This window comes from Misgurnus anguillicaudatus, chromosome 11 (assembly GCF_027580225.2).
Source record: "Misgurnus anguillicaudatus chromosome 11, ASM2758022v2, whole genome shotgun sequence".
NCBI lineage: Eukaryota > Metazoa > Chordata > Actinopteri > Cypriniformes > Cobitidae > Misgurnus > Misgurnus anguillicaudatus.
Window position 1 is genome coordinate 25,325,764 of NC_073347.2, and position 25,637 is coordinate 25,351,400.

The window sequence follows — 25,637 nt, forward strand, 5'->3', positions numbered from 1 at the left end:
TGAGTCTCCATTTCTGTTGAGACATTCAGATGATAGAATCAGAATTTGGCGTAAACAGAATGAGAACATGGATCCATCATGCCTTGGTACCACTGTGCAGGCTGGTGGTGGTGGTGTAATGGCATGGGGGATGTTTTCTTGGCACACTTTAGGCCCCTTAGTGCCAATTGGGCATCGTTTAAATGCCACGGCCTACCTGAGCATTGTTTCTGACCATGTCCATCCTTTTATGACCACCATACCCATCCTCTGATGGCTACTTCCAGCAGGATAAGGCACCATGTCACAAAGCTCAAATCATTTCAAATTGGTTTCTTGAAAATGACAATGAGTTCACTGTACTAAAATGGCCCCCACAGTCACCAATCTCAACCCAATAGAGCATCTTTGGGATGTGGTGGAACGGGAGCTTCATGCCCTGGATGTGCATCCCACAAATCTCCATCAACTGCAAGATGCTATCCTATCAATATGGGCCAACATTTCTAGAGAATGCTTTCATCACCTTGTTGAATCAATGCCGTGTAGAATTAAGGCAGTTCTGAAGGCGAAAGGGGGTCAAACACAGTATTAGTATGGTGTTCCTAATAATCCTTTAGGTGAGTGTACAATTTGATCACACATGCATAACATTAGAGAAGAGAAAACAACAAACATATTTATGATTGGCACCATGCTGCTTTTTTATTGCTAAAATGTTGATATAGAATTTTGTACAAAATCATGCAGGACACATTTTTAGTGCATAGATCAGACAAGCATAGAGTTTCACATTCCGAGGCAAAATCGGCAACCCAATCACTAGCAGGTTAGCAAAGTACACAAACTTTTGTTCTGCATTATCTGCAATGATAATGGGACTACACAAATTTAAATATTTCCCTCATTAAAACCAAACAATTGTCAGGCTCTGCTAAAACTTAATCAGACTTTGCCTCTAGAATCACAGATCATTACAATTTCATTATACAATGTACAAAAAAGTAACCTTTTAAAGATGCAATATACTTATCTGTAAATAATGTACAGTAGAGATAAACCTTTGGGATTTCATGCATTTAAAAATAATCACAACAATGGTTCACTCTTTGATTTTTTTCATACCACGTTTCTGTGTAAATATTTTTAAGCAAAGCTCAATTATTGCATGCAGCACAAAACATTTCTTATCCACTTATACCATGCATCAGCAAATGTTTTTTCGCATTTGTAATCATAATACTTAGTATGATTCCACAATAAAACCCAACACAGTCCTGTTTTATGTGTTGTGGAGAGTATCCAGTTTATCTAGCATTCATGAAGTTAATGCATCTTCAGTGTGACAAACTGCTATAGGACACTGCTTCTATTGCTGTTAATGTAAATGAGCTGCAGACAAACTTACAGCTTATGTGCATTCCACAATGATGTAAACATATAGGGTCAATTAAAGGGCACAGGCCCTGCATATATAAGCTATTCATCAATTTTTCAATCAGTTTAAAAAAAGAAATGGTCTTCATTTAAATAAATGTCAGCCGTACTTTAAATGTCAGTGCCACCATAACAAATTCATTTGGTGTCAATGAGTAATGAAACAAGGCTGTTTGTAGCCAGTTCATAGCTTCTGTACCAAGAGATGTGAACTAAGAACAATTTAGTATGAGCACTGGGATGTACGCGATTACTTATCAATGTACATATATGCTACAGAGTTATATTATACAAACACCACTGTTTGACATTGTAATTCATGCATACAATTATTGCTTCTAAATAATGAACTTAATACACATTATGGCTTGCATATCTTAGAGTATTTTTTTAAAAATATAATTTGCATTCCAGTCATTGAGGTATTTATCTACATTACAATGCTTTGATAATTGCTTTATGCCATTTTCTATCTTACACCTTATTTTAAAATCTAGAAATTCTGCTACTTTTAATAAATACCCACAGCATTAGATTGAGACAAATTTACCTGATGGAGAACGCAACAGAGGTGTGAGTTATACAAACACATTTGTTAGTTACCCTTTCCAATTTGGAAGGGGATACGGTGTTGATCGGTCGGTGTGAATGGGAAAACATGATGAGTTAAAAAAATCATATTCTGTTTAAGCTTCTTTTGAAACTGGTATATAGTGTAGATGAAGCTGTAAAGTCGTCTAAGCTGCTGAGTGCAGTTTTTCTCCCTAAATAAAATTATATCATCACAGACATGCATTTTGATCCGAGTGTGCTATTTTTAGCCCAGAACTTCATTTTGCACAGAACAAACTAGGACAAACTCACACAGTGCTTATGAAACATAAATGAGCATTTAGCTTGGCTAGCCACATATTAGTACCAACCATCATTTTTTCTAATCTTCAGGATGCTACAATATATTATTAGTAACTAACAATGATTAAAATAAACAACGAAAAAAGGAAAATAAATTAACTTCTCTCAGACAAAGCTTGACTTTTCAGTTTAAGTCGATCAAGGTATAGATGCTGCATCCATGCTGGCTACTAACTAAATCATTGTCTGCCTAATTTGTTTTCTAAACAACTTTATAGCATATACTGAATGTCACTACGACTATTAAACTCAGCAAGCATCGCTACCGTACATGCATGGCCATGTTTATGCTGGCACTACAAATCCCGCCACCTTAAAGCAAGCGGATGAAACTATACATCATTTAATGGAAGACATTGGTGATTTTGTTGTTTTTGCGAACAACTTGTCACTTGTTTGTACAATATACATATTCATCTCAAAACAAGACAGGAAGGAAAGAAACAAATATTGCACATTTCCCACACTGAGGCCTGACTACACTATTGTCCGTTGAGACACACCTTTAATAAAAAGAAAGGGTTCACGTAACACTCTAGTCCAAGTTATAAAAATAACTTTGGTGCATACTTTAAAACTTTAAACTTGGAAACATTTGGGTTATTTGTCTCAGCACAAATTAAATCATTTCCTGGGCTAAAATTACTTTTAATAAAGAGCAGCTAGCTAGTATAGCTTAGCGCAGGCTAATCTGCCTCAAATACTCAAGACACAAACTCTGGGCTTACACCTTAAAAAAATCAGATTGAATAGGTATTTTAACATACTGTGGGGCCTAACAAACTTTTATTTGGCATAATGCTACTTACTATGATAAAACTACTTGGATGAAAATACGACACAATGTTAAACTCACAGCATAATCTCATACTGTTGCTTAGTGCAACCTATGAACTACACAAGGTCCCTATGATCTTAGTGCGATATGTTTTCCCAGAATCACTGATAAAATAATTCATTCTTGAATGCAAACAGGCATCATATTCCTTGACCATTTGACAGATAAGAACTGTTGTGTTTAAAAATAACTGCAAAAAAATACTGATGATCAGAATAGTGGCTATGTGTCTGAGCTGTGGTAATTTGTTTGCTTATGTGAGGTAGTAAAATACATCTATTTATCTTTGCATCACATTAATGGTACTTATCTGTGGAATTTATAAAGTATGCATGGATTATGTCAACGCCACTATCTTTCTTCTTTTGTCAGTACATGTAAAGTACATAATAGTACAGTTCGTGATTTTGCTGAAGCACCATTATGAGTTTGGAAATAAGAGAACAGCCTTTGCTCTACAGTTTGTCTCAAAACCTAAATGCCTTTTAAAAACTCAATGACCATGCAGTGATTTACTGTAGGTTTAAAGCTAAGCCTTGGTAATGGACTTGAGAACGCAGTTTAAAAAGACTAGGCACTTCATCTGCAGGTAATGAAACAGTTAGGTCGAGCTATTTGAGCTGAAATGCAGGTTGCTTGCATTTTACCTGCAAAGCAAGTGCACTCTTTAAATTTGCATTTTTACAACCTATTAACACACAACCAGCACCCACATAATTTTTTTATCAAACATGATCAATTCATTAATCTGTACAAGCTGTGGCACAATAAAAGTAATTTTTTAGAAACATTTTAAGTTTCTCTCAATGTAATAAACACTTCAACTATCATCTTCCAGGTGCAGAAATGGCATGTTCACGAAGCGGTAACAGTTGGTATGTTGATCGAACACTTCCCTGATATAATGCTTGTGGAAGTTGATCTGGTGCAAGGGTAGTTTGAAGAGCCATATCAGTTTGGTCTCTCATCTGCACAGAATGCACATTTGCACAAACATTAAATATATATAGTAATGAAGATTTTTTGTTTTATCCGATGCACAACCTGACTTACCTGATCATGAATGCTTTATGTTATATTAAACATGATGTGACGGTTCTGTTCTCTTCTTGAGGTGAAATATAAAGGGCACTGTGTTAAGACAAAACACACCAAGTTCATTAAGGTCAATGTAGTCATTACTTGTAGTACACATTACACAAGGCTTAAGAAGTCCAGAAAAAAAGGCAATAAAATTGTTTAAATTAATATTAAGGCACGATAAAATAATGCAGAATGCACATCGTGCACAATGCATGGTCATCTACAAAGACATGACGTGACTCAAGTGCTGGAATGCGAAACTGCAACACAAAGAGTCAAGACAAAGACGTGCACAACAGCATAACAAGTCAACATTGATCATTCACGTACCGTTTCCCACGGTCCGGTGCTGGGTTGAATGAACCGGACCGGTTTTGCAGATGCATTTTCATCGTGCTCGTTAATAGCAGTTAAACCGGCCAGGATCAGAGAGGCTCGGGGAGCCTGGCCCCGTTGCGCTGCGGCAATGGAAAGCGCGCTACGCCATTTCGCTTCTGTGCTGCTTCTGCGGCGCTCTTCCGCGCGCACCCGAGAGCCTCGATGTCAGCGTTCTGATTGGGCAACCGAGCGATTTGTCAGAGGAGTAATACCCGCCCCTTTTGGTTTCGTGGACTCTGTGGTAAAATGGGATACATGTGAGTTTTGTATAGGGCGCATTAATTTAAAGTGCACATATTGTGCAAACATAAATGTGTTTGGACATAAATGTGTGTTGGCGGCGTGTGAACACAACAATCCTACAATGAAAAAATTAATTTTTAATCCCCATTAAACCAGAGCAGTTTTATTATACTGTTATTGACGTCGCAGTGATAAAGCTCCGCCTACTGCCATTGACTGACTGACTATCACCCAAAAACTTTTCTAAAATGTGTTTGGGCGTTGTAGCGCTAATACGGCTAAATATACTTTTGTATTTTCAGCCAAAAGCACTCGCTCTCAGTTGGCAAGGATCGAGGGCAGTAGCTCATTTACATTAAAAGAAACACACATGCTTTTTTGCTCCCACGCAAATAGGGTAATTTTGGACATAACTGTGGCGTATTTTAAGTTAAAACTTTTGAGACACACTCAATCAAGGCACATCTGAGACTTATATTACTTATTGTAAAAATAGGGGCACAACATGTGCAAAACAATTTAATTTTTTTTTAATAATTGTTAAAAAAAATTATAAAACACAGTTGCACGGTGATTTGCAAGTTAAGTTTAGTCTTGGCTCAGTGTTTTTCCTAATTTCTTTAAAAAAAATTCCACACAAATGTTTTATTTTTTATGTTATTTTATTTCTATTTATAGAAAGGTCTTGTCTCGTTTTTAGATAGCCCCGAAAAAAATTATACAGTCCTTATAATCGAGATAAAATGCATGTTCATCATCAGAACAATTATTAAACTGGTTCAGTGAAATGTAATGTATGTGCCTGAGGTACAACCACGTGATGCGCTTTGATCTCACACACTACCCAACACGCAAGCACGCACGCACGAACGCCTCCCCCCTGATCACTGCGGTACAACATCAACAGAATGAACCCTAATCGTTTACTGTCAGAAAGAAAACAATCAATTTACGATCCTTAGAAATTAACTTAACCAAGTATTGAGTGTATGTCAACGTCAGTCCTACCATCGCCTTTTGTTCAACTAAACCTCGCGGTTTAAAGAGGTAAGAGACCTTTGTGATTCTTGACATTAGGTGCAAATGTAAGATAACTAGGCCGCAGTCTTATATTCTGCCCTGCACTTACTTTTCAGGGTGGTGAGACTTAACCAGACCCGATAAATGGATTGCGTTTTATAAAGCAGCGTGGTTTTATACGCTAAAAAGCAGCAATGTGCCTTTAAACCTACGTATTTGAGTGCAACGCTTCCGCAAATTTGGTTATCAACATAGGCAGGGCTGCAGATATCCCTAGCACGTCCAGGCAGCATCGTTCCCCGTTTTAGTTGGATATTATCGACTTTTTATTAAAACGTAACGTATATGCATTGGGTGTGCGTCCTCTGGCAAGCCTTTTAAGGTATCAGCTTTATCTAAGTGGTGCTCGTGCATGCGAGTCTTCCTTGTGTTTTCTTCTGGCGCACATGATACAATGGTTAGTTTTGTTTTTGTGTGGTTGCAGTGAGCCCTTTATTGACAACACAGTGTACATTATCTGATCTCATAGACTGTGCAAACAGGTTTGATTTAATCTATGCATTTCTCCTGTAAGAGGATTCTTAAGCATCTGCAGGTATAACATTAAGTCTATGTACAGTAGCATGTAGCTTTAAATCATCTTTCATCACAAGGCTTCCCACCGCCATGACAATTACTACCATAAAAGGTTTTACAATGCATCTAGAGGAACTAATCCAGAAAGACAAGGCGCAAGTGAAAGTAGCTTTCACATTTAAAAAATACACCCATGAAAAAGTTAGTAAAGAGACAGTCCTTGTTGAGTGAGTCAGACTGTTGTTATTGTTAACAACATGCATGTAAGGAACAGCCATTATGTATTAAACAGGTTTTCTTGGGCACCCTTTCTGTACAATTTCAAAAATTATTTAAAACAAATACGGAAGTTTAGATTAAACATAGTCTTCGTCATTATATGATATGCAATATATCATCATATATAGTGATTAGATGTAGTCTAATTTAATGTCATGTTGTTCTAATGTAAAGCTTGTGTGAATTTGTCACTGTAGGTGTTTAAACTGTAACCAACTAGGAATTGAGAGTTGGGAGAGAGGATCTGGAATGGCGGGAGGAAGAAGAGGAACGAATAGAACATACTGCCGTTCTCCGCTAAGCAGTGAGACCGGTTCTGTTGGCAATGGCAACCACTCGACTAGCTCACCTGTGACAGGTGTGAGATCACGGGCCAGGTAAGGAAAGTGTGTGTGTTGAGAGGTGATGGGAAAAATGTGTGAATGCATCATTTTTTCCCCATTGATCTAATTTCAGTTGCTATAGTAACGCCCCATTCCAACGATTTAACCTTATCTAAATTGCGCTGAAATTTAAGGAATGGATCCGGAACGGGAATTTCCAGCCCACCGCTTGCCACTCAGACCGTGGTGCCGCTGAAGCACTGTAAAATTCCGGAACTCTCTGTGGACCGGAACGTCCTGTTTGAGCTGCATCTCTTTGTGTGCCATCTTACAGCTTTATTCGTGCATTATGTCAACATCTACAAAACCGTGTGGTGGTACCCCCCATCACATCCACCTTCACACACCTCTTTGGTGAGTCACATGTCCAAGGGTTTAAAATGAAACTTCACATTCATATCTTGTAGACCAAAACTATCTGTTTTTTTTCTACATGCTGCTTTGTTTGATAAAAGGATCCTTTGTGTCCAGAATGCGTACATGACATCTTCATTTTTTTTTCTTTGTAGAACTTCCACCTTATTGATTACAATATGTTGGTGTTCACCATTATCGTGCTGGCACGCAGGTTAATAGCTGCCATAGTAAAAGAGGTAATGTGCATTATATCTCACTCATATTTCTTTCCCTGACATTTTAATAGCTTTTTGATTTGAATAGTTGGTTAGAAGATTGATGAGTAGTGCAATCTCTCTCGCCCTTTCTCTCTCTTTCCCTTCTGATCAAGGCATCGCAAAATGGGAAGTTGTCCTTCCCACATTCTGTCTTCCTGGTGACGGCTCGTTTTGCTGTCCTGACTCTAGCAGGATGGAGTTTGTGTCGTTCACTAATTTATCTTTTTAAGTCATATTCTTTACTCAGCCTCCTCTTCCTCTGCTATCCGTGAGTAATACTCTACACATCACATTGTAATAATACATGCACTTGCACTCCCTGTTGTTTTCTGCACATGCATTTAAGGGGCTATATCATGAGGGATCAGGTTGATGTACTTTGGAAGCATACTGTAACTTTGAGACATCAAAACCTTTACAGTCCAAAAAAGAGGAAGCTGCCAAATTGTGACCTTTTCTGTGAACTCTATGCTGAAGTCTAATAATCTAATTATAAAATTAGAAATTATTTTATGTTGATTTTAATATTTGATATAACCGTATAATAAGTTATATATACACATAATGTTATTTACATTATGTAGGGTGATTTTGTGTAGAAAACAGTAATTCACAAAAAAAAATGTCTTTAGCTGGGTTCTCAAGGGTGGGTCACATTCTTGCACTCAATAATTGAGTTAAAGGGTTAGTTCATCCAAAAATGAAAATTATGTCATTAATGCCTCACCCTCATGTCGTTCCAGGCCCATGGGACCTCGGTTTGTCTTCTGAGCATAGTTTGGGATGTTTTGGATTTGGTCTGAGAGCTTGTTGACCCGCCATTGAAAATGTATGTACGGTGTGCTGTCCATGTCCAGGAGGGAAATGGAGGCATCATTAGGGTGGTGCATGTGGCATCGGTGGATCAGTTAGAATTTCCTGAGGCATTGAAACTACATTTTGGTCCAAAAATTACGACTTTATTCCGTTCTGTTGTGAATCCGCTGCTGACGTACGACACTGTTATTTGGTGTGCCCGAGCTTCGTTTACAGTCTGAGGGATTAGGACCAGTGTTGGGGAAAGTTACTTTTAAAAATAATGCATTACAATATTAAGTTACTCCCAAAAAAAGTAACCAATTGCGTTACTTAGTTACTTTTCATGGAAAGTAATGCTCACGTTACTTTTGCGTTACTTTTTCTTGGATGAGGCTTGATCTCTTTCAGGCCTTGCAGGTGTTTTTTATGACTGAAAAGTTCAGAAATGGCATATTTCATCTAAAAAATGTCGAGATCTGGCCTGCCATCTCAGTTTTTGACTCAAAATGTTCCCGCACAGAACGCATACACATAGAGTGCATAACGTGACTAAGTTTAGTTTAATTCAGTAAATCATTTTTTAATCAAATTAATTAAACAAAAAAAGTAACTTGCATTACTTTTTTGAAAAAGTAACTCAAATATTAATGTGTACATTTAAAAAGTAATGCGTTACTTTACTCGTTACTTCCGAAAAGTAATATTATTACGTAATGCACGTTACTTGTTATGCTTTACCCCCAACACTGATTAGGACATCCACGACATGCACACTTATGCACCATTTAAAAAATATATAGCAATACCAAAATACAAACAATGTTGAATAGCTTGAATACAGCGTGTGTCTCCCTCAGACTGTAAACGAAGCTCGGGCGCACCAGATAATACGTCAGCAGCATCATTGATTCAGCAAGGATTCACAACAACAGACCCAGAAGAGAAGACAATGCTAAATAAAGTCGTATTTTTTTTTAATTTTGGACCAAAATGTATTTTTGATGTTTCGACAAGTTCTGGCTGACCCGCTGATGTCGCATGGACTACTTTGATGATGTTTTTGTTGACTTTTTGGACATGGACGGTGTGCCGTGCGTGCATTTTCGGTGGCGGGTCGGAAGGCTCTCGGACTGGATCTAAAACATCTTAAACTGTGTTTACATTTGTATGGAGAAGTACTTTTCAGTGTGCGGACTTCACTTTGTATTATTTGATTGTATATCCAGTTGTCCTGCACCTGGCCCCAATTTGGGCTTATGTGATGTGTACACCACTTCTGTGTTTTCTGATTCTACAATAATATTGTATTCATATTTATCACACACATATTCATATTTGTCCCACTCTATCTTTCCACCTCAGGTTTGGAATGTATATTCCCTTCTTCAAACTCGGCTGCGATTTCCGGAGAGCTGGGTGTATGTCACCTTTAGGTGGCATGGTTTCTAAGGAGGTCAACGGTGCTGGTGGTTTGGGCCGTGGGGGACGGGACTATCTCTCAGTCCTTAAGGAAACATGGAAACAACACACCAGTCAGCTGTACAGTGCTCAGCCCATGCCCACCCACGCCTGCTGCCTCTCTCCTGACCTAATCCGCAAAGAAGTGGAGTACCTAAAGATGGACTTTAACTGGAGGATGAAGGAGGTGTTGGTCAGCTCCATGCTCAGCGCCTACTATGTAGCATTCGTACCTGTTTGGTTCGTCAAGGTGAGAATATTGAAAAGTTTGTCTTCATCATGTACACTTGCATCACACAATGTCAATGACTGGAGAAATGAAACGGTATCATTTAACTGACACAGGTGCTACTGTAAGAATAAACATAAGTAAATTTAGATCCGATTAACTTAATCTATTTATTCATTCTTTGCATATACACAAACTAGCTGCTATCTTTTCACAGAAAGCCAATTCAAATTAGCATTAGATTTGAATATATCTCATAGCATAAACTTATGCAACAACTCACAACTCATTTTGCATGCACAAAAACTGATTTACTGAAATCTGGGTGCTCCACTAGGGTGTGTTTGTGTATAAGAGACACATCCTTTGTAACTTTGTTCAAAACTTTATAGGTTTTTAGAAATCACTCTAAACAAAATGGATTCATTGTGTCGAATTGAATAAATGTGTCATTGGTCAAATAAATGGACAGGTTTTATGCAAATGCGTATTACATGTGTTACATAAACCGACAGCCTAAAAATCACAGATGCAAATTTTTTAGTGCATTATTTGTGGGGCTCCTACTATCTATGTGTAATTCAAAGCTCTGTTTTCATTGTCATGGTCAAAAAGTTCACTTTAACTAAATCTGAATATAGATTGTATGAACTTACATAAGTTTGTCATTTGTTTAACCTGGTACTCACTATGTGTTGTAACACAAGCAACCACTTGCATTGTATTGGTGAACCCCGGTATTGATTCTTTTGGGTAATATCTTTTACATTTGTGTTTATTATTGTCCATCTCTCTTTTTCTGCATTCGTCAAGAGCACACAGTATGTGGACAAACGATGGTCCTGTGAGTTGTTTATACTTGTTTCTGTCAGTACTTCGGTTATTCTTATGCGGCACCTACTGCCACCGCGTTACTGCGACCTGCTTCATAAAGCTGCAGCTCACCTGGGCTGCTGGCAGAAGGTGGACCCATCCCTCTGCTCCAACGTCCTTCAGCACATGTAAGTCTCCTCTGGGGTACCTGGTGGACTCCTATTAAACTCATAGGTTTTGGTTAGTTTTTATGTGTGTGTTGCAATAGAGATTGTTTTCTATTAAAGAATCAAACACTTTAGAGGATTTCTGGATCAGTTTGTTAAGTACAGAAATTAGGAAGTTTGAAAAGGAAGTACAACAGGTACCCAATGCTAAAAAAATTCAAATGTATTATTAAAGGTGTTTAATTTGAATTAAACACTTCTCTTTTACATTTCTTTTTCACGCGTGAACTTATCATTAAAGGAATAATGTGTACTTATGAAAGGAACGTCTGCTTTGTGTTACATGTTTTAACATGTTTGTTTGATCCGTGGTGTGGCCTTCAATAGCAATTGTATTAATGGCAACATCCAATAAATTAAAAAATCCAAAACATTTCTGTTCTGTTCAGACATGATTCTTTATCTGCAGTGGTTTTCAAATAGTACAGATTAATTTTGCTCTGTTATGTGTTTTGTGTAATATAATTTTCTGTTTAGATAAAGGTATACTTTGTTCTTACATTTGATTAAATGTTTTTTTAAATGCTTTTCCTTATGCTCTTTTTCCTTCTCTGGTGTCTACAGATGGACAGAAGAATACATGTGGCCACATGGAGTTTTGGTCAAACACAATAAAAATGTTTATAAGGCCATGGGCCATTATAATGTAGCAGTTCCCTCAGATGTCTCACATTATCGTTTCTATGTAAGTATGAGTATGTATTTTAGAAACATAATTTAAGGAGAGGCATGATGTATTGGTGGTGATATAATGCTAATAACCACTTTTTTCTCATTTTCTTTGTCTTTACAGTTTTTCTTCAACAAACCACTTCGAATATTAAATATTCTCATAATCCTGGAGGGTGCAATGATATTCTACCAGCTATATTCACTGATGTGTTCAGAGAAATGGCATCAGACAATATCATTAGCGCTAATATTGTTCAGTAATTATTACGCCTTTTTCAAACTGCTCAGAGACCGAATAGTTTTGGGAAAGGCATATTCGTATTCAGCCAGTGCCTCCAATCAAAAAGTCAGTTAGACAAGGATAAGTTATTATCAGCTATCACAGATGAACAGAAAACATGCATGAGAGCTGTTTATTTTTTCTACAACTGCATTTTTGTCTGTTTGTTTGACTCACCGTGAAATAAAGAGGAGACATATTTTTGTAATTTGTTCCTTTGAGTGTTTTTATAATGGATTACTAAACTATTACTAATACCCAAGTGAGATATATGTGACCCTAGAACACAAAACCTTTTTTTTTAGTAGCATGGGTATATTTGTAGCAATAGCCAACAATTCATTGTATGGGTCAAAATTATTGATTTTTTAAATGCTTGGTATATGTTGCTAAGGACTTCATTTGGACAACTTTAAAGGTGACTTTCTTAATTTAAAAAAAAAATTACCCCCTCAGATTCCAGATTATAAATAGTTTCTTGGCCAAATATTGTCCTATTATAAAAAACCATACATTAATGGAAAGCTTATTTATTCAGCTTTTAATAAACTTAATTTCAAAATTATGTATAAATATAGAATATTTCCCTTATGACTGGTTTTGTGGTCCAGGGTCACAAATGTTGTCATAAAAGCAATTTTACTTCACTTTAAATATAATGCCTGTTGATCCAAGAATCGTTTCCCAGTTTAAGTAACCAGAAAGTTTATTGCAGTTTTTATTATAGGGTTTATCATTTAGTTCATTACTGTACCCTTCCTGCCTCCCCTAGATGGCAGCAAACGTTTCTGAATTGCTCAGATCACGGTCAATTTTTACTTTAACAATTCAAGATATCAAATGGAGTTTTGTGTTTATCTGGTAAAGGTATATTAGTGGTTTAAACAGCTAACCCTGTGGTTATTTATTGTGATGCTTTGTAACTTTAATCGGGAGGTTTTGGCTCTCCAGGGCATTATTATTGTGACCGCAGAATGCCAGCGAAGTTACAAATCGTACTATGCAGAAGGTTAAGCTCATTGAATATTAATTACGTCCCCGTGACGTTTCTCAGCAACCTACCAATGGCTGCGGGTTGAGTTGTGAAACGCTTCCAGTGGCCAGTGGCTAAAGCTTGATTCATGAATATTAATAAGAAAGCGTCTCCATAGTACGAATAGCAGATTCGCGGTCGGGAAGAAGCAGGAGAGCTCAAGCTGGTAGCAACACGCACCTGATATTGGCTTTTAGAAACACACCGCGTTAACATTTTGTATTATTGGTATGGAAACCCCAAAACTGTCGTCTTAAATTTGTGTTGGAAAGCGTCGTCTTAAGCCGGTAAGTAAATCTTTTTGTTCACTATTAGCGCATCGTGCCTCAGTCATGGGTATCACTGTGCAAATCTCACCAGTTCTATATAATATCTCTTCGATAATTGCAACGGCATTAAATCGTTTTTATCGCAATATGACATGAAAGTGAAAATGAATGTTATTCAAAAGAGTGTCGCGTGGAAAAAACAAAACTACGAAACATATGTTCCTGTTTACTGTTTTAAAATTACGTGCATTTTATACATCGGTGGACTAATTATTGAGAGTGAAAAAAGCATCAGATTTGACCCAGATGATTTCGTGCGCTGAACTAAACAGTAATTGTATGTATGTATGAGTAAAGTAAGTTAACATACAACATCTCCGTATTTACCACTATTATTTGTATGCAATAACATGATTAATATATGGAATATATTTATATACTTTTTTATGCATACTGTAATTTACTTGTCTGGTGCTATCATGTCAACACATTTAGAGATATTTTATAGATTAGATGCCTAACCACAATATTTTTGAAAAAGCAGCTTTAATAACGTAACGATTTATGGTTTATTATCAAATATTGCAACTTAAAAAGGAATATTTAATAGAGGAAATACATCAGTGTATCATTGGTGGACAGGCAGCACGCACCCGAGAGTCCCATAGAGACCTGAAGCGTCTAAAAATATTTCAGCACAGATAAAGTATTTCTTTTCACAGGAACGGGAAACATAACAAAAGTCAATAAAATTGAAAAAATGAGAGTAACTCTCTTCATATAAAGCATAGAGGAGATATGGTGGAAATTAAACCTACTAAAATGAGAGCTTACAATAAGAATGTTTATATATGGCATTTAACAAGAAAATCATCTCTGTAAATCATATTGGGCTTTATGCAACCCAACCAAATATATCAGACTTTTTAAAAAAGGCCGAATTTGTCAGTACTGTTGGCAGTTCAAGGTCAGATGAATTAATTCATATCCAACCTGTAAATGTTTAGTGTTTGCTCTCAATGTTCTGTGATAAAGATTAAAAAAAAAGTAACGCTAATGCTGCGTTCACACCAGATGCGAATAAAGCATCAAATTTGCGTCTACCACGTGTAGTTTGCCACTTGAACATTTTGAATGCATTCGCACGTCTAGAGCGAAATAGACGCACGTAAAAATCAAGCATTTGAAGCTAAACTGTCACGCGTCCGCGACGAAATTCGCTTCTTGTGGTAGGGGCAAGGAGTGTTTTTTCGGGGCTGGCCTGCCGTCACAGCAGCAAGCAGGTTCCTGATTGGTTAACCCGCCGCGAATTGACGGCAACGTTCCAATTTTTCAACTCGGGCGTCAAACGCGAATTTGCGTCATTTGCGCATCAATTTGCGCTTGTGGCTCATTCTTGCCACAAGACGCACGTAAACGCGTCTTTACATTGACTTAAAATTGAAATAATTCACGTCAGACGCTCTATTCGCGTTTGGTGTGAACACAGCATAACAGGACTCTCATGGCCTAAACCCAACTTTTATGTTTGTCCATTTTGGGTAATGCTTTGGTTTGCTTTTCTACCCTACCTCAAAGATCAGATCATACAGTTGTATTCAGATCATATTGTATTCTCAGTAGATGAGTTTGATCTCTCATCTCTGTTTTCTTAAAAGTGCCACTGCCCTCATGGAGGACAAGAGGAAGAAGAGGAGCCCCAAAGTGTCCCTTCCCCACCCCCCGCCTCCACCCATCAACCCAAGGAAGCTTTCTGTTCTCCCGGCGAGTAAGAGCGCCACATTCTCGCTGGGTCTGCCACAGCCCCCTTCCCCCAAACCCAGGGGCAAGTACAAGAGATCGGTGGGAGCAATGGGGCCATCCATAGAAGTCCTCGCTGTTCCTCCGGTTCCCCCCAAAAACACAAGGTTTGTTTTCCTCAGTGTATCAGTGATGTATCAGTTAGCACCGTTGAATTCAGTCTATAACAATATAAATCATGAGCTTAAATACATGATGGCTTGTAAACGTCTTGTAGACATCATTTAAGAACTATAAAGTGTGAATGTTTAAAAGTTAATGTCAATCTGGGAGTTGTATGAGAGACTGATGTGAAAGAAAAAAGAAATTCTGTAGATAATTTATTTATTAGGACTACCCGGGTTTAAAATAAGCTGTGTTAACCATTTTAATCATGAAAGCCTTCATAAATAGTTTTAATAGTACGCATTTTTAGTACATTCAAAAGGGTGCTTATTGACCAAGTGTTTACCTAATTATGAATCTGAATGCTCTGTCAATTACAGGCCTCACAGAGAGAAGCCCAGAGCTCCTCAACCTGCTGGGCCGAGTCGTGTGTCCCAGTCCTCCTCACCACTCCAGCATTCATTCCTCACTGACGTCTCTGATGTAAGAGAGATGGAGGGAGGACTCCTTAATTTGCTTAATGACTTTCACTCTGGAAAACTGCAAGCTTTTGGTAAGATGCACTCACACAAGAGACATTAACACTAAAGCTGTTCTGCAAAAATTAGACCGTAATTACAATTGAATGGCAGTCTAGGCTTTTTGGGAATGCAAAGATGTGTTAAAAAGTAACAAAAGCTTTTGAGACAGCTAATAACATGGTAACACTCTATTGTTTCTATTTTCATGCTTTGAGGCCACATGATATCAGGTGTTATAAAGCATTCAGCTATTGCACGTAATGTCACACCATTAGTGCTATGGACATGACTCATCTATCAAATTGTTCGACTTATTGTGTTGTTATATATCTCTGTGTGCGTGCATAGGTAAGGTGTGCTCCTTTGAGCAGTTAGAGCATGTAAGGGAGATGCAGGAACGCCTGGCACGACTTCACTTCAGTCTGGACAGCCACGTGGAAGAGCTGTCCGAGGATCAGAGAAAAACTGCTTCGGACCGCAATCTAGAACACCTGCTTTCAAATGTAAGATGCACATTGCCTTCTTACACTATGCACTATAAGTGTACTCCGTTTGTGATAGGAAATTAACAATCACACACAACACATCAAAACATAATGTCTTGCCTTTCTCCTTTTCTTCATTTATTATTTATGTACTTTTCACTATTTAATTACGTTTAATTATTCATTAAAGCTTCACTTATTTAATTTATTAATTCAGTGCAACATCACTAAATCTCACAATGAGTTGTGGGCAATATCAGCCGTTTGAGTTCTGCAAGCTGCATTTATGCATTTGGAAAATGCATTTATCCAAACCTACTTACAGTGCATTAAAGTTAAACATTTTTCATCAGTATGTATGTGTGTTCTCAGGGAATCTAACCCATAACGTTTTTACTGCTAATGCAAAGCTCTTCCAATTGAGCTACAAGAACACACTGATCGTACACGGATTTTGTGCATTGAACTTGAATTTCACAGGAAATAATAGACCATTCCTGCACACAATTTTTTTTAAAATGGTGCTAATAGCACTAAAAGTTGTTCACTGGATCGTAATCATAGCACATATGTAGAAGCACGACTATAGCACCATTTATGGTTTTACATAGCACCATATGGTTCTGCATAGGTGCTATATAGCACTTAAAGCAGTGGTTCTCAAACTTTTTCAGCGTGCAGCCCCCCTTGTATATGGTGCATTCCTTCGCGGCCCCCCAAATTTTTTTTATAACAAATTTGTTCTAAAACGTAACATTTTAATAAGACAAAACATATTAAAATATACAAAGTAGTGCTGTTGGTTAGTAGCCTTATTTTGTTTTAGATTTAATTACACAGAATTCATGATAAATTAATGTATTTTATGAAATGTCATAAAACTGGGGCCCCCCTGGCACCATCTCGCGACCCCCAGTTTGAGAACCACTGACTTAAAGGGTTTCCCTTATGAATACAAGCCAGTGAACCACTTTTAGTACTATTCAGGATCATACAAATAGGTTTTGTGCAGTTATACTGAACTTAAAGGCCAATGACTTATCTCATAATTCTCCATATTTTTTCCACAACGATGGTGTTACTCCAGTTTTGATAAAAACAGAACACCAGTCCACTTGTTCTCTTTTATTCAGCTGTGACTGTCTAAAACATGCAAATGCTAAAGGAGTGGGTTGAGCACAATAATACCCTGTATCTGAGTACAGGCCTCTGGCTGGATCCTGCATGATCCACCACATCCAAGTGTTGCTGTCTGACCAAATTCCTTCATCAGCCTGTGAAGGGCTGGACAGTTACTATTGATAGTCTTTCCCTTCTAGCTGTCAGCGCAGTGGCATGTGGTACAAAGCCCAACACAATGCGAATGTATTCATATGTTCAAAAATGGGTGGATGAAATCACACCATATAACACTGTGTTTTTCTCACAAATGTCAAGGTAACATTTCACCCCGCAATCTAAAATAAAATAAGGAATTATATTTTGTGTAATGAAACAATTTACTAGAATTTGTCTAGATTATTTTACATTTTTGAAAGCATCTCTGTTGTTTTTCTTTCCCTTAGCTGGAAGAATTGAGCAGCTCAATGTATCCTTCACCACATTGTGGTTTATATGCATTTAGATGTGTGTTTGCCTTACTGATGTTTTTCCCTCCATAGTGGGACAGTGGTGGCTAAAGATAAGATACAGTACTGTGCAAAAGTCTTAGGCCACTACCACCAGACTTGTTGTTTTAGAAGTTTAAGTGTCCATCCTTATTTATATTTTAATCTATTTTATTAAAATACAATAAATTTTTTTTTTTTTTTTTTTAATTCAGGACTAAATGTCTTCTTTAGGCATTGTCGGTGTTTAGTGTGACCTATCTAAACACATCTTGAGCGATTTTGAGCAGAATGTTAATTTTTTAATTTTTAAAAATTAGAAATTAGGGTTTAATTGTTTTTAGGTTTAAGAGATCCTGCATTTTCCTGCTATTGCTCAAGTGTAAGGGGAGTTTACCCTAAAAACTTGACACATCAGTTTACATTTTTATACAGTTTTTAATACTATATACACATTTCCTGTATTTTCTGGATGTATTCTATTAAAGAGACTGAGAAACAATTATATATGATCACTATAACATTGCAAAAACAACAAATCTAATTCTGGCATGGTGGCCTAAGACTTTTGCGCAGTACTGTTTATCTAAAGAGATGGATTAAATCATGTTATTAATTACGTGTTAATCAAATGCAGTGTTTTAATGAGATATTTTAACACTGTTCAAGTATTAAACATAAAATGTGACATCCAGCAAGTTCTGTTTATCCAGAGATTTTATGTTAACCATTTTAAAAGCTCTCAATGCTTTTAGCCAAGCACTTAGCTTATAGTAAAATCGGGTGCTGTATATCTCAAACCAGTAAGAGCATGGTTCTAAGATCAATTGTGTTTTAATGGAAGCCTAATGGATATAGAATATGGGTGTTATGACGAGCTGACCTGGAGTCAGCATTTTTACATGTAATTGGTTCTCTAGAGTCCTTGATAGATTGTTGAAATTATGGTTGTGCCGTAGATGTGCAGAACATATCTCCTTAATGCAGTTTATCCAGACAGAAACTTCACCTGGCAGAAAATCAAGACTTGCCCAAGACCTCCAGCACCTGAAGTAGGAAAACGAACCCAGCTGACCTTCAAGCTCACTGTGCAGACCAAAGCTCAAGTTGCCATGACCACAACTCCACTGTAAGAGCTAAAATAAGGATCCAAGGCTAAATGCTATATTTCTGTAAGTGAGGATAATAGTATCAAGGCACATTCTCTATCTGAATGCTCCGATGTTAGCATTTACTATAAAAAGGCCTCTGTAAATTAACTTATTATAAAGACCTTGACAACTAAAAGGAAGGTTATTTTCTATTGGTTGTAGTGCTTTAAGCATGTGTATGTTTGCTTTGACCGATAATAATTATGGTTTAATTAAAATTAAGCTGAATTTAGAGGTTCATTTAATACTGATAATGGTTTGCTCAGTTTAACAAAAAGGTTTGATTTTTTTACTTTTGTGAATACAAATGTAAATTTGTTGCAGAATATTCTGCACCCTTTAAGATAATACAAATCCAAGGACTGGGGCTGTCAAAAATGACAGTAGTAGACAACTTATATATAATGTTGATTTTGCATCCTCTTAGAAGCCTGAAAGCTCCATGATATTATTCAAAACTTTGTGTTCAATGTAAGCCATATGGGTCTGGAATAATATGAGAGTAAATGATGGCAGATTTTTCTTTTTTATGTACTATTGCTTTAATTTGTGCTTGAAAATCTTGATCTTTAGTGACAGAAGTAGGAACAATCACATTATCTGTAAATCACCTAATACAAAATTAGGCTTTATTTTGTAGTTTTGTTTATGTTTTTTGGATGATTCTGTAAATGGCTGTGGAGTAGCTATTATTCACTCAGGACTGTTAAAGACTGTCAATTTTAGTGCCTCTTCTTAGTGTCTGGATTGCATTGATTGTTTTACAGTAAACTCTCCTTGATGGAACTGGATGTTTTTGTAGATGTTTGTACACAAAATAGACATGCATTTATTTAAAGTAATATGTTATATACTGTATATTGTCTGTAAACCAGTTGTTTTTTATCGCTATTTAATTTGTATAAAGAAACACTCTGATAGAAGTTGTTCGTTATTCTTGATGATGCAGAAAGAAATTTCCAGTATTTGTGTGTGCTGACTTTATATTATTATAATTGATGTATGATGAAATCATGTCAGGCATTTACCTTTTCAGGTAAAAAAAAGATATTCAGTATTAGTTTTAAAAAATGAATCCTACAGCATGAGGAATTCTGTTATTTGGGATTCTCTTCATGGAGCACAATATTGTAATGGAGCTGTTTGAAAATGCTGTCTCTCTCTATCCTAAAACTCATTAATATAGGACGTCTGTGCAGTGCTGGGCTTTCCAATAAAGGTCTGATAAAGGAACTACTACAAAAAGCTATGGCAGACAAACAACTTTGCACAGTCAATAAAAGATCAATACTGTTCCTATTACAGCCAGTCCACAGATTCCGTGAAAGTTTCAGTAATATAACATTAGCACAATGCATGCAGGTTTAAGGAAATGATGTGCACAATGTTTTTTAATAATGCAGTTATTTCTCATTGCAGCTGACTTCTGCTATGGCTACCTCTAACTGTATCATACTAAAGTTGCGTTTAGGACAGAAATATATTTAAATTTATATCAAATAGAGTTGAATTTAAAAAGGACATAAAGTCTGATCCAGAATACTCGTCCTTTCCGTATTCCTTATTGCTCGAGTTTGAAGGGAAAATGGCTTTTCTGTGACTTTCAAATTTTTTTAAAGCAAGATATATATCGTCCTGCTTTGTGTTTTGTTCATGTTTCTTTTGTGCTTTAAGAAATAAAATGTATTGCAACAATTCACTTTGTATAGGCTACTTTGTTTAATAGTGAAAATGGCTTCCAACATGTTTTAAACCATAATCAGTGAATACAAAGGAAGCAGAGATATACACAGAGATCTATATTAGGTCTGTAATTTGTTACCCTGTCTATGAAATCCAGTCTTATAATCTAATTATAAGATTAGGAGCTTCAAAGTTTGATTTCAATTATTGATTTCAGTCTTTGACATGACCTTACTCTGTCAGTATGTACGATATATCAAGGATATATTTTCACAGAATTTTCTTTATATCATTTACAATGATTTTATAATTAATGATGAATGATTTATCAGTTAATTATTACAATAGTTTAGTGAGTCCACTGGATCAATTAGTAGTTCTTCCAGAACTGCAGGTGGCGCTGGTGAGCTGTAGTCTCTGACCGTTGCTCTGTGTGTTTGTAGGGGAAGAAACACAGAGGCGCAGCCGTTCAAATACAGCTATGAACGAGAGCGAATTAAATCACAAATTAACCCAATTTCAGGTATTATTTTTATTCCTGGGTTTAGTTAGATTTGGCTTTTTTTTCATGTGTGTGTCATGCATCATGTGTATATTTTTAGTGATAGAAGATAGATTGTTTTTGTTTTGCTGTCTGTATCAGTAACTAGGTGCGTGGACTTGTTTACGGTCTTCTTCAGAGGCAGTTGGAGGGTCAAAAGGCACTCAAAAAGGAGACTGCTTTGAAAATGTTTGCAGTTACAGAAAAATAAAGTGCATTCTTAATGTCTTTGTCCTCTCCAGGCTTTTTGTCGTGGCTATTTAATAAGGACATATCTGAGTTTGGTTCGGACCCAGTTTGAGGATATTGTCCAAGAAATTGATGGAGGTTTGGATCATCTGCACTGGGAAGAAAGCATCATACCCAAACCTCACTTCACTGACACTGTGAGCGTTTCAGTTAATTGCTGTTTCTGCCTTTTAAGCATATTTCTGTGAATTAATATAGATTTTAATATGGATCTAATTTAACCTTTTAGGAAAGCCTGTTATTGCAGTATGGGCGCTTCAAGAAACAGTCCTATGACCAGTTTGAGGATTCAACTAGGGAGCAAATGACAGACAATATGGATAGTGAATCACCTGTACCATCATCTGAAGTCCTGATACCTGAAAAAGATGAAGTTGCTGAAACAGTCAACAGAGATAAGTCTACACCTCTGGATGAAGAGAGTGTGATCGGACCAAAATGTATGGGTGAATCTACTACACTTTGGAGTGTTCTGAATCCAGACGTTACCCATAGTAGCTTTCTTCAAAAAGGTACGTTGGGAAAAGAATTAAAGGAGGGGTGATTTTTTTTTTTTTTGGGGGGGGGGCAAAATGAGCAGGAAAACATGAATTGTTAGAGATGTGGAACAAAGTATGTAACATGAAGCATGACATTAAACCATTACAACTTATTTTATTATATTAATCACTGCTACTAAATAACTGTAAATTGGCATCTGAATAAAAAAATTTTGAAACATGCTGTCTGAATAAGTCAGAATGCTCACAGTCTACCTTTGAGCTAGAGGCAAAAGAAGTAATTTTGGTCGAATTTGAGGTTTTTATAAAAAATAACTACATTAAGCCTTTGTCTAGCGATCCCAATGCTCTAAATAGTAATACAATAAACATCTAAAATGATCTTTATTTGTATGGTTTCTGAGAAGTGTATCTTCCATTAGAAGGTAAGCACTTGCGCTTGGTTTCAGTTTTAATACATGCAGAAATAAGAAAATAAAATGCCGGACTTGCTTAATGTTAAAAGAGCTATTCAAAGATATAAAGTACCTGATTGATGTTGTTAAGAGTGACAAAACACAAAAGTTATCTTTTGGGCTGTTTAAACCTGGTATTAAGATACGTTTTGGCACACAGATGCTCAGACAGCATGCAAACCTGATATACATATATACACAGAATTACAGTTTTGACATATTTGTTTTGACACATCTGTTTTGACAAGAATTCATGCAGACATAATCTGCTATGTCTTAAGTGAATGTTTGGGTAACTGTCGGGGAATGTATCTTATGTTAAACATGATATTAGATCATTGCATTACGGTAGATCTTATGTCTGTCTCAATGTCAGTCCAACAATAAAAGAAAGAAAAAGGTTGAACATATATTTTTCCTATAGATATTGATTTTGGCTTTGTGTTTGACAAGTCTATTAATATTTAAAGTGGTTTTAAGGTCATTTTGTTTTAGAACCTTTAAACATTTGAACATTTTCTGAAATTGACCAAAGCTGACTATATTAACTTTAAATGGGTATATCTCTGTCATTTTTTCTCAGATTCTAACAAATCATAGTTTTTTTTAAGGTCAATTTTTATTTTAAATACTACTGTGAATAAAGAGCTTATACATTAACTATTACAGAAACATAAAAAATATATTAAATTCATAACAACATAATTATTAAATTAACTGTGAATTTGTGAATTGTGCCTTTATTCTTTTTTTGACTGTGTGTTTGTGTTTTTCTGTCAGGAGACAATATGGATTTTGCTTTTAAAGACACAGAGCACACTTCTGAATCTTTGAGACAGCAGCGGAGTACTCTGGCCATGGAGCTGCTGTGGATCCAGCAAGCCATTAGTAGCAGAAAGAAAGTGAGAAAAAGTTGATTTTTTATTAACATTCGTTATACAGTGGGGCAAAAAAGTATCCAGTCAGCCACCAATTGCTCAAGCCCTCACACCCAAAAAGATGAGAGAGGCCTGCAACTCCCGTCAAAGGCACACATCAACCACGAGAGACAAAATGAGAAAAAAAAATCCAGAAAATCACACTGTCTGATTTCCCAAGAATCTATCTGCAAATCATGGTGAAAAATAAGTATTTGGTCAACAACAAAAGTTTATGTCAATACTTTGTTATATACCCTTTGTTGGCAATGACAGAGATCAAACGTTTTCTGTAAGTCTCCACAAGGTTTTTACACACTGTTGCTGGTAGTTTGGTCCATTCCTCCATGCAGATCTCCTCTAGAGCAGTGATGTTTTAGGGCTGTCGCTGGGCAACTCAGATTTTCAACTCCCTCCAAAGATTTTCTATGGGGTTGAGATCTGGAGACTGGCTAGGCCACTCCAGGACCTTGAAATTATTCTTACGAAACCACTCCTTCTTTGCCCGGGCGGTATGTTTGGGATCACTGCCATACTGAAAGATCCAGCCACGTTTCATCTTCAATGCCCTTGCTGACGAAAGGAGGTTTTGAGTCAAAATCTCACGATATATGGACCCATTCATTCTTTCCTTAACTCGGATCAGTCGTCCTGGTCCCTTTGCAGAAAAACAGACCCAAAGCATGAGGTTTCCACCCCCATGCTTCACAGTAGGTATGGTGTTCTTTGGATGCAACTCAGCATCTTTCTCCTCCAAACACAAGAAGTTGAGTTTCTACCTAAAAGTTATGTTTTGGTTTCATCTGACCATATGACATTCTCCCACTCTTCTTCTGGATCATCCAAATGCTCTCTAGCAAACTTCAGACGGGTCCGAACATGTACTGGCTTAAGCAGGTGGACACATCTGGCACTGCAGGAATTGAGTCCCTGGCTGCATAGTGTGTTACTGATTGTAGCCTTTGTTACTTTGGTCCCAGCTCTCTGCAGGTCATTCACTAGGTTCCCCCATGTGGTTCTGGGATTTTTGCTCACCATTCTGGTGATAATTTTTACCCTACGGGATGAGATCTTGCGTGGAGCCCCAGATCGAGGGACATTATCAGTGTTCTTGTATGTCTTTCATTTTTTAATAATTGCTCTCACAGTTGATTTCTTCACACCAAGCTGCTTACCTATTGCAGATTCAGTCTTCCCAGCCTGGTGCAGGTCTACAATTTTGTTTCTGGTGTCCTTTGACAGCTCTTTGGTCTTGGCCATAGTTGAGTTTGCATTCTGACTGTTTTAGGTTGTGGACAGGTGTCTTTTATACTGCTAACAAGTTCAAACAGGTGCCATTAATACAGGTAACAAGTGGAGGACAGAGGATCCTCTTAAAGAAGAAGTTACAGGTCTGTGAGAGAAAGAAATCTTGCTTTTTTGTTATTGACCAAATACTTATTTTCCACCATAAATCGCAAATAAATTCTTAAAAAATCAGACAATGTGATTCTCTGGATTTTTTTCCCCATTTTGTCTCTCATAGTTGAAGTGCACCCATGACGAAAACCACAGGCCTCTCTCATCTTCCCAAGTGGGAGAACTTGCACAATTGGTGGTTGACTAAATACTTTTTTGCCCCACTGTAAGTGGTGGATAAATTTTCTTTAAATCAGCATACTATCCAAGGGTTACTTGAGTTTAGGTCACTTGTAGTTCTAAGTCAAAATAACTGAAATTAACTCCAGTTAAAATATTTTAATGTTTGAGTGTTTTTAGTGTTAATTGTTGATGGGCAATGTGTGTATTTTTTACTCATTTTTTCCTGATCTTCCGCTTTGATCCTTTATAGTACCTGACCCTTAGACAAAGAATGGACGCATCACACTGATCCTTGACTTGAAGTGGATCGACAGATATTTTTCCTCCTTAATTCAGTCTGTAAAATTTCCACTGCTAAGAGGGAAAATTATTTATGCCACACAATGTGTGTGAATTATTGTACTTTATATTTATTAGATTCTCTTTTTGATCCAAACTGTGTTTGTGTTTTAAAAAGTGTTATTTGTACAGTGAAATTACAAAAATACAATAAAATATTGCACAAATATGAGACTCCT

The 25,637-nt window shown here is 36.8% G+C and overlaps 3 protein-coding genes and 1 long non-coding RNA gene across 7 annotated transcripts; 3 read left to right on the plus strand and 1 right to left on the minus strand.

The window, feature by feature from the left end:
- Nucleotides 1-658: 658 nt before the first annotated feature.
- On the minus strand, nt 659-4,805 carry LOC129415826 (uncharacterized). The gene is made up of 3 exons (XR_008635009.2): nt 4,583-4,805; nt 4,223-4,300; nt 659-4,137 (listed from the first exon to the last, which is right to left on the minus strand). It is a non-coding gene; the product is annotated as an uncharacterized lncRNA (long non-coding RNA).
- Nucleotides 4,806-5,706: 901 nt separating this feature from the next.
- On the plus strand, nt 5,707-12,430 carry tmem39b (transmembrane protein 39B). Of its 4 annotated transcripts, none has more exons than XM_055169952.2 (9): nt 5,707-5,920; nt 6,946-7,125; nt 7,266-7,485; nt 7,641-7,724; nt 7,859-8,013; nt 9,906-10,251; nt 11,044-11,231; nt 11,835-11,955; nt 12,064-12,430. In XM_055169952.2, the coding sequence occupies exons 2-9, from the start codon at nt 6,998-7,000 to the stop codon at nt 12,295-12,297; spliced, it is 1,476 nt and encodes a 491-aa protein (XP_055025927.1). In that variant the 5' UTR covers nt 5,707-5,920; nt 6,946-6,997; the 3' UTR covers nt 12,298-12,430. The 4 variants fall into 4 exon arrangements, with proteins under 4 accessions (XP_055025927.1, XP_055025929.1, XP_055025928.1 ...); XM_055169954.2 differs by having other exon boundaries at nt 6,969-7,125; XM_055169953.2 differs by lacking the exon at nt 5,707-5,920 and adding an exon at nt 6,109-6,275.
- A 254-nt stretch (nt 12,431-12,684) lies between these two features.
- Nucleotides 12,685-20,182, plus strand: ccdc28b (coiled-coil domain containing 28B). Its single transcript, XM_055169976.2, has 6 exons — nt 12,685-13,542; nt 15,183-15,431; nt 15,810-15,982; nt 16,299-16,453; nt 18,001-18,023; nt 19,039-20,182. The coding sequence occupies exons 2-6, from the start codon at nt 15,196-15,198 to the stop codon at nt 19,091-19,093; spliced, it is 642 nt and encodes a 213-aa protein (XP_055025951.2). The 5' UTR covers nt 12,685-13,542; nt 15,183-15,195; the 3' UTR covers nt 19,094-20,182.
- Nucleotides 20,183-21,240: 1,058 nt separating this feature from the next.
- Nucleotides 21,241-25,630, plus strand: iqcc (IQ motif containing C). The gene is made up of 5 exons (XM_055169977.2): nt 21,241-21,399; nt 21,660-21,803; nt 21,896-22,178; nt 23,402-23,523; nt 25,370-25,630. The coding sequence occupies exons 1-5, from the start codon at nt 21,358-21,360 to the stop codon at nt 25,406-25,408; spliced, it is 630 nt and encodes a 209-aa protein (XP_055025952.2). The 5' UTR covers nt 21,241-21,357; the 3' UTR covers nt 25,409-25,630.
- Nucleotides 25,631-25,637: the final 7 nt, after the last annotated feature.